The sequence below is a fragment of the Glycine soja genome, chromosome 2 (assembly GCF_004193775.1).
Source record: "Glycine soja cultivar W05 chromosome 2, ASM419377v2, whole genome shotgun sequence".
Classification (NCBI taxonomy): Eukaryota; Viridiplantae; Streptophyta; class Magnoliopsida; order Fabales; family Fabaceae; genus Glycine; species Glycine soja.
In genome coordinates this window covers 12161642-12171178 of record NC_041003.1, presented here as the reverse complement: position 1 = coordinate 12171178, position 9537 = coordinate 12161642, and the positions used below count along the sequence as shown (strand labels likewise).

Below are 9537 nucleotides of genomic sequence, written 5' to 3'. Positions count from 1 at the left end.
TAGATTTGCATTGGAGCACGCACACAACATTTCTAACCTGAAGATTTGGCCTTGACCCAGGTCCATGTACGACTTGAAAACAGTATAATCCAACACCTCTTAAACACATGGTTGTGCCCCATTAAAGATGATGTTGTTCTGGTGGAGCCACAACCAAGGTACGTGAAGATATCATGTTCTCTTGAACTGCAATTCCCACTAGGTGATACTATAGAGATAGGATTAGTGACTATATAAGCCAAGAAATGCACATTTTGTAACTGATTTGCTCATTTGAATATTATTTCAATATTAACCATTTTTTCCTTTTCTCCATTTTTCTTTCTTCCACTTTTTCCTTTTCTCTATGTTCTTTCTTCCATTATCTGCTTCCCATGAATTTTAACATGGTATCAGAACAATGAATTCATCCTAATTTTTCTTTTCTCCACTGCACTTCACCACCATTTTCTTTTCTTTAATCTTCTCTTTTCCATTTACCTTTCTTCTTTCTTTTTCCGAGAAAATTTACACATTTTCCTCTAATTACTCTTTCCCTCTTCGTTCAATCTTGTTCCTTTTATCAGCCAACTTCGATCGTGAACCAAGAAACCACCACCATCAATGGTCTCTTCTTCATGTCTGCAACAAAACCTCTCTGATTTTAGTCCTGCCATCATGAGCCGATTTTCGGCCACTGCGCGTCACCGTCATCTACCGTGGAAACTAATTTTCTGCCGCCATTGACTGAAACAGAAAGTTAACCAACAAAAATTTTTTACTTGCCTTCCACATATCATAACCTACCAATTAAGCTCTTTGTTCACTGTCGTCACCATCTTTCGTCGTGTGCCATCGCCCTTCGCCATGAGCGACGATTTCTAGTCACTGTTACCAAGCTTCAATCTCCATGTTTTTCTTCTGCTTGGTGAGATAAGGTTTTCTTGCACGCAACCTATTTGTAAAAACTTCGGCAAATTCAATTTTTCACTGTACAACTTATTGTTTCATTGATATTTGGCCTGTTTTGGCTTATTGTTTGGAGCTTTTTAGGCTTGTTTTGATTATTGTAGCTTCTACCATGTGTGGTGGTTAAGCATTGTTCATTTGTTTGCTTCTGTCCATGGTGGTTAAGTATTGTTTTAGCTTCTGCCAAGGATGGTTAAGCCTTGGTTGCTTCTGTCTTGAGTGGTTAAGCATTATTTAGCTTCTACTCTTGATGGTTAAACTTTGATGATTTGAGCTTCTGTCAAGTGGCCTTGTTGTTGCCTTTGCTTGATGGTTAAGCTTTGATTTGCTTATTTTGGCCTTTGATGCTTGCTTTGGACCCTTGATTTGTTGGGGCAAATGCTGTGGAGATGTTGGAAGAAGATTGAGGAAGTCGATGTTGGTCGAAGATTTCTAGGAGTTATACACCATGGCTGCACCTACATTTTGATTTGTTTCTATATTTCTGTTTTGACTGATGCATTTTCGACATGTTTAGCTAAATTCCAGTTTTATATTTTATTTCATTTTTCTTTGATGTATGTATTATCTTTTCCAAGCTGAAAGTGTTTTCAACACCTTCCTGCTTGCAGGGGTATTAGAGATATATGATTAGTAGTTATATAAGTCAAGAGATGCACATTTTGCAATTGATTTGCTCATTTAAGTATTATTCCAATATTAACCACTTTTTCTTTTTCTCTATTTTCCTCTCGTCCACTTTTTTCTTTTTTCCATTTTCTTTCTTCCACTATCTACTATCCATGAATTATAACTCTGGCGGAAATTCACCCTCAGCAACCACCTCAAAACATCTCAGTGTGCATTTGAGGGTCAAAACATCCAACAACGTCGGTTCCATGAATATTAGAGTGTCATCCACGAACTGCTGAATGGATATGTGAACACTCCCATCACCTAACTTTAAACCTGATAGCAGATTTTTAGCCACTGCTTGCCTAATTTTGATGCCCCCCAAACCCCCAGCAACCAGAAGAAAAAGGAAGAGCGCCAATTAGCATATATGTGCATGTAAAGATTGCTACCACCAAAAGAAGTTTTCAAAATTAAAAATAAATAAATTTTATCCAAGATAAACAATGTCATTAGATAAATTGAATAAATTATCCACTGAGAAGTAAATATTAGAACAATTATATGATTATAAAGCATTGAAAAATGATTTTCTAAATTAAAATGCTAGAAGATTAATATAAAACCTGATAATTGATATTGTATTAAGTTTCTTTAAAACAATTCCTTTGGTCCTAAACTCTTAGGCGCGACCCAAGAACAAGGTTATATTGTTGTGGTTCTTTCAAATAAAAAAATTATGAAACTAGCTCTTCAAAGTGAGCACATTCATACCTGGATCTCTAACGATTGTCGATAGAAATATATACCTAATTAATCTAATATATACCGCCACATGGTGCTTACTGCCCACTCAACCACCCAATATGCCTCATAGTTCTTAAAAGCACCCAAGCATTTGTCTAATTCCCACGCTTTCTCTTGTAATGTCAGCCACCCAACACATACACATACCTTGGTTGTATCTATATGCCCAAGATGTTGTTGCAATCTTTAAGAGGTAGGTAGATTTCTAGCCTCCATTATTTTAGGATAAAGGCAAAATCTTGTTGGAATCACGCTCGAGTTAAACTTAATTAACTAATCATCGATCCCCAATCAAATGATGAAATTGAAGTGGTGAGTTGGTGTCTTAAGACTTGAAATAAACCAAAGTAGTGGAATCAATTGGGGGAGTTGGGTTAATTTTTTTATAAAAAACAAAATTCATTATGACATTAGTATGAAGTATACATTAAGTTTGTTAATGACTAATTTTCATTAGAAAATCTGGTTGACCACTTATAATAATGTCTTGAGTTAGCTTTTATTAGTGGCAATTAAGTTGAGGGGCTTTTAAAGGAAAAAAGAGGAAAAAAAGAAGAATAATTGAAAAGGGTATGGCAGAGGAGTGAGGTCAAGCTTTTCTAATGGTAGAATAGAGGGAGAGATAGACTTGTACTCCCTAGGATCCAAATTCATCCTAGAACAGAAGTGAAGTTTTATGCAGTGCCTATTAGATTTTTGTAGTTAAATAGATGCTATATATATTCACAAAATTGTGAGTGCCAAAACTAAGAATTTGGATTTTTCTTGTTAAACAAATGAGTTTAGTAAAGTATTTAATACAAAGAATTAATTCAGATATTACTCAACTCACGTAAGTCTCTTATTGTAAACTACTTGAGAAAGTCCGGATAAAATGTCAATAAAAGTTTCTAAATGAATCCCAATACAACATTCAATGGTCAAGAATCCAGAGTTACAAAAACAATAGAACTATTCAAGTGAACCACATGTCAAGCCTAGTCTCTTCATCTCATGCACCAAGCTGTTTAAAGAACCCTATAATTTGTTTTAAGTAAAATGAGAAAAGGATGACATATCTCTGTCTATGTAGGCAACATGTATGTATCAGACTTAAAAGGCATATTATGAGTAAGAGTTAAGAATGAATTGCAGTGAGACAAACTCCACAACTACTGTGAGTGGTTTGTCTCTTGATTAGGAGTGTCATTACCTCTCCCCTGTAACGTTTTGAGTAAACAAGAAAAACCCTTTTGAAATAAAATAATTCCTTGAGAAACGAAATGAATTAAAAGTGACGAAGTTCTTCTACGGAATATATTGTGTCATTATGATGATTTCGTTATAACTCGGCCATTTTTTTCTAATGCTATCATGGTCCATATTATTCTAATTAATAAGTTTAGCTTTGGTTGTGATACTCCTAGATTCATGGTTATCAATTTTTATAATAGTCTTTTTTTCTTAAAAAATTCTTGGGAACTTTAATTTCACAACTGGAAATATATGCAATAAATTAATCGCATGCATATATGTGTATTTGTATAATGTGTCATATACGAAGTTATGCTACATGGATTGTTTGACTATACAACCTTGATAACTTTACCCTGTCTTAATCTACTTATAATTTAGAGTAATGTTGATAATAGAATTCAGCAAGTAGAACAATTCAAAACATTAGGTGAGTGAATTTGTTTCTCTAATTTTGTTTTGTTTTGCATTAGAAATTATGTATGATGTTAATAGATTGATTATAGATGTTGCCAAACATAGAAAAGTATCTTCTAATTTTTTGAAAATGTGTTTCCCTATCTCATAGGCTTAAACATATTTCTTAAAATGTAAGAAGCCTAAACATTTCATAAACTTGAAACTCACATTTCACCAACCAACTTAAGAATTGTTCCTACTTGCCATCCATCTCTCTTTGAATCTCCCACTATTATGAACACCAACCAATTTAACATCATTCCCATTTATAACAATAGACTTTTGCTAGTCTTTCCCAGTATGCCTATGTAAGAAGGCATGCTATGCTATTGCTATGGAGAAGAAAACAAGTGTCCAAGAGTCACGTAAATTCAACCAATTATTTTTCCCCAAGCAACACAACAAAGTGTACCCAATTAGGCTACAGAGAAGCTCTTCAACTTCATCCTTGTCTTCATTATCATCATCATTGTCACAAAAGTCAGATGACTCTTCTCTAACAGATTCCTTGAATCTAGCAGATGAGAGTTTTCAATTTGCACTGAATTTGATTTCGCCGCGTTGTCAAAGAAGAGAACCAGAAATTATTAATGATGCACACCAACAACAAATTCCACAGACTGCTGAGGCTGGTGAATTGAAAAGGTGCAACTGGATCACTAAGAACTGTGGTATGATCAATTTCCTTACAAGTATCATCACTTTTTGTTTTTTTCTTTTACATTGCAAACTTAGAATACTGCATAAAAACAATCACTAGGAAATCAAATAAAAGTTTCAATTAGTCAAGTATCACTTCATATACTATGTTAGCCCTTAAAATCATATATTTCAGAGAATGGTGCTATTGCCACATGCTAAGTGTTCAGCATTGCCATTATTTTGGGGATAGATATCTTTATGTTTACGAGTTGAATTTTGATAAACTGACCGTATAATTTTTTTTTAATGCACTGGCAACTAATGAGAAATAATATTAGATATGACTTTTAAAGTAATGGGAAAAATTTGATTTTACTTTTAGTCTTTGTTGTATTCAAATCTTATCAAGGTCCCTGTAATTTTATATTAATAAATTTGGTCCTTAAATTTTAAAAAATACATGAATTTAATTTTTATGAATATTTTTTATGTTCATAAATAATCAAGTAGAGCATAAATCTATAATTTTTTAAAGTTTGACGATCAAATTCATTTATATGAGAATACAAATATATCGATCATGTTTGACAAAAAGTATAAGGATTAAAAACACATTTTTTTAAGTAATTATTAAAAATTCAATATTTTCAATTATATAACCGTTCATGAGATTTTCTACTTAAATTCTATGTTTATCAAGGAAAATGAAAGAACAATAATTTGCTCTCTGAAAATAAGTCTTTCCACCAACAACTTCTATTTATGTAAGATTCAATAGCTTGAACAGAGCAGGTTTCTCTCACTTCAGTATCAGTAGTATGTAGCTTGAACGTAAAATCAAGTGGCATACTCTGGTTGTTGTGTATTGTTTGACCAAATTGCTATTAGAATTAATAAGATTTTATTTTAGAGGGATGATTGAGTTACTAATGACAACATAGCCCATGTGTTAAAATCTTGACTATCATGAAATGTTATGTTTTACCATGACAATAAAAGTAATCACAACATTGTACCAATTTTTATTCAGATATTCATCTCAAAATTTAAATTTCACACTTTACATGCGTCTTATGCTGATAAAGTCAATATATCTTAGCACTACTACTTCTACCTATGTATCATTTGACGTTTAATAATATTTTCACTAAGAAAAAATAGAATCAGAATTGATATAGAAAACTTGTGCAGATGAGGCTTACATTCAATTTCACGATGAGTGCTGGGGAGTCCCAGCTTACGATGACAAGTAAGTAATGTTTTGTATGTTACAACTTTTTTTCTTACCTTGAAAAAGAAACACTATTATTTAATGTTAGATATACATGCTCATAAGAACGATCCATTTCTCTGGCTTGATTCATGAAACAGAAAATTGTTTGAGCTGCTTACACTATCAGGATTGCTGATAGATTACAACTGGACCGAAATTCTAAAAAGAAAGGAAATTCTTAGGTAAGGAAAAATTCCAATTCTACATGTTGCTTAGTGTGTGATTACATTAATAAATCTTATAATGTTATGCATGATACAGAAAAGTTTTTGCTGGATTTGATCCTAATACTGTGGCCAAAATGGAGGAGAAAGAAATCATGGAAATAGCATCAAACAAAGAAGTTTTGTTAGCCGATTGCAGAGTTAGGTGCATAGTAGACAATGCCAAATGCATAATGAAGGCAAGTACAGAATCAATAATGTGATGTGTATCCAAAATGAGAAATGATAGCTACATATTCTCAGTCACATTCTTTTTCTAACACTATTTATGTAATGGTTGAAATTTGTTGAAAATCACCAATTTCAATGGGTCTCACTTCTAAATCAATACAGAGAATCATTAAATAAGATTTAGGATCCACCAAAATTGGTAATTTTTAAAAAATAGTGAACTTTCCTCATCCAAAATTTTAGTAATTTGGGTTTTCTATGACTTGACCAATATGGCTAAATTAGTTGTTGATTGACCATTTTGCCCACAGATTGTGAGGGAATGTGGATCATTCAGCTGCTATATATGGGGCTATGTGAATCACAAACCAGTGATTAACAGATACAGATACCCAAGAGATGTCCCTCTAAGGACTACAAAAGCAGATACCATCAGCAAGGACTTGATAAAGCGTGGCTTTCAATTTTTGGGTCCAGTGATAGTTTATTCTTTTATGCAAGCTGCAGGATTGGCAATTGATCATCTTGTGGATTGTTATAGGCACAATGAATGTGTAAGGCTCGCAGAAAGGCCTTGGAGACATTTGTAACATAATCGAGGATTGCTAACAACACACGTTTTAACATATTTCTTGCAATACACTTTCTATTGTTGATAAAATTTTATTGGAAACTACAAAATTACTAGTGAGTCATTGAATAAGAAATGAGACTCACAATTTTGTGATTTTCAAAAAAAAAAACTAATCAATAATAAATGATGTATTCAAAAGAGTTGTTATAAACTGTGTTGTTAGCCTTTCTCTCTGTAACATTCATCAGTTTACTTGCATAATTTTCGATTGTTTTTTGTATCAACAGCTATTCAGTTTTCCATACATGCCTATTCTAGCAAGAGAGGGAGGTAAAACAATGCTTTGTAGTCCCTCTATTTTTTTATTTTTTGGTTTTTGGGGTCATTTTTCCTTCTCTTCCTTCCATCCCATGTCATAATCATCAAGTCAAGCTTTGCCGTTGTCAATAAATTGAAGAGGGTTGCTTGCTTGCCTTTGAATTTGAGTGATGAACAGAGTCAGCCTTGAGGCCTTGGTTGTGGAACACTACATGTTTGGTATGGTAAGTGCATCAAAGACCAATTGTACACTACTGAATGAAAATGTTCTTGTTTGCATTGTTTATAGTCTGCGTTTTATTATCTCTAATTCTCTATATCTTTTTGTATGATTTTAATAATAACAAAAACAACTACTAGTTTCAGCTATATAGTCATCCTCAAAAACTGGTGTGAAAATGGCTGGTTGTTAAGGTACTTTTTGAATAATGAGGATCCTGATGCTGAGGATTTTCTTCTATTTGTTCATTGAAATGTTGACATTCTTTAAACGAGAAATTATGACGTCGAACACATTCTTTACCATAACTATCTTACAAGTCATCTGAACCTTATTTTTTATTGGTTGACATATAAAATTATTTTCACTGACAATTTATAGAGATTAAATTGTTTTTTAAACAGGTTTCATTTCTCTATAAAATGGGGACAAATTGATATAATTAGAAAAATCTTATACCCGCTATATAGATTATTAAGGTTTAAATATATTTCTATTTCTTATAATATACCTTTTGTCGTGTGAAATAATTAGCTGAATAGATCAACTAATGGCTCCAACAGGATTTTAAAATAATGTCAAATGATTGGTACTAAAAGATAAAATCTACCTCTAATATTTATTGCTTGTTTAGATGTATGAAGATGATAAGATTATGGTTATCAAACTTTCGAGTTAATTCGCTAATTTTTATGAGTTTATGAGTTCATTTACGTTCTGTGAGTTGACTCTTGAGTAAATTCTTTTTTAGTAGACTATGAGTAAATTCTATAAACTCTAAGTAATCTCGGTAGACTCTCAAGTTTACTATCAAGTCAACGAACAACAAGTTAAAAAAATTAAACTAAAATGTAATTCATTTTTTATTTTTTTTTATGTCAGTTTAGTGTTAAACATACATTCATTTAATATGTTATTTTTAAATACAAAAATTTTCATCTTTAATAACATCAAACTCTTATTCTGTAATAACATGAAATCCTTGATGGGAATAATTTACCACTACTATAACATTTGTAAGTTATTATCTAGTAATAGTGCATTACTAGACTTGGTTATTTAAGTATTGTAAAATTTATGATTTATTATTTTATTTTATTATATTGTTGAAATTTTTAATTGGTATGTTATTTATAGATATTTTGTTATTATTTTTATATGAAGTGAACTTTTACGAATTTACGAGTTGAGTCCACGAGTCGAATCTATAAAATTTTCACGAGTGTACTTAAACTCCTAAGTTTGATTACCTTGAATAAGATTGTAAGAAAGTAAAAGGTAAAACATTGTAAAGGAAGGACTCAAAATGAAAGTAATAAAGGAAAGTGGTAAAGTGCTAAAAAAAATAAAGATAAGATGATGAGTAAAATACATGTGATTTGGACTTATTGTTGTACTCTTGAAATTAAGTGGGCTTAATTATATAATTGATCTCTTGATTATAATTAAATAAAAGTTTAATTGAATTTCTCAATTATTAAAAAATTTAATTAGGTTTTCAATTATTAAAAAATTAATAAAATCCTCTAATTATTCCATTTCTGTAACAAAAATAAATATTTTAATATCAATTTTTAATACAATTGAAATAAATAAAGAAATTTTGACATCAACGTAAATTAAATGACATCCTTATTAAGATATGTGATCGTTGTAAATAAATATTTTTACATTAATTTTTAATATAACTGATGTAAAAAGATAATTTTACATAAGTTGTCAATACAATCAATATAAAAATATCTATTATATATTTATATAATTTTTGTTTGTCAAACTATCAGGGTTGTTGATATTGTAGTATTTTTAAACAATTTGAAATTTTGATTGAATCTTTTTAATGATTAAGGGACTCAAATTAAACTTTTAATTATAATTAAGAAATTATTTGTATAATTAATACCAAAATTAAACCAATTACGTAGCAGGTTTTTATGGTAAGTTTCCCCATAGACGACGCCAATTTCGGTAGGAACGGTGGAAGCAGGATTCGGGTGTGGTGATGCAAGCCTTGTTTGGGTTGCAGTGATTAAAGAGAGAGAGAGAGAGAGAGAAT

The 9537-nt window shown here is 31.4% G+C and overlaps 1 protein-coding gene across 1 annotated transcript; it reads left to right on the top strand.

The window, feature by feature from the left end:
• Positions 1-4274: 4274 nt before the first annotated feature.
• LOC114387950 (DNA-3-methyladenine glycosylase 1-like) lies at positions 4275-7549 on the top strand. Its single transcript, XM_028348251.1, has 5 exons — positions 4275-4730; positions 5893-5950; positions 6073-6156; positions 6236-6377; positions 6681-7549. The coding sequence occupies exons 1-5, from the start codon at positions 4394-4396 to the stop codon at positions 6957-6959; spliced, it is 900 nt and encodes a 299-aa protein (XP_028204052.1). The 5' UTR covers positions 4275-4393; the 3' UTR covers positions 6960-7549.
• Positions 7550-9537: the final 1988 nt, after the last annotated feature.

What these genes read in the sequence shown, in the direction of transcription:
- LOC114387950 (XM_028348251.1), top strand. Translation starts at nt 4,394, where the DNA reads ATGGAGAAGAAAACAAGTGTCCAAGAGTCACGTAAATTCAACCAATTA. An exon ending in GTCCCAGCTTACGATGACAA is followed by an intron (nt 5,951 to 6,072) that starts GTAAGTAATGTT and finishes TTCATGAAACAG; the next exon opens with AAAATTGTTTGAGCTGCTTA. An exon ending in AAAAGAAAGGAAATTCTTAG is followed by an intron (nt 6,157 to 6,235) that starts GTAAGGAAAAAT and finishes TGCATGATACAG; the next exon opens with AAAAGTTTTTGCTGGATTTG.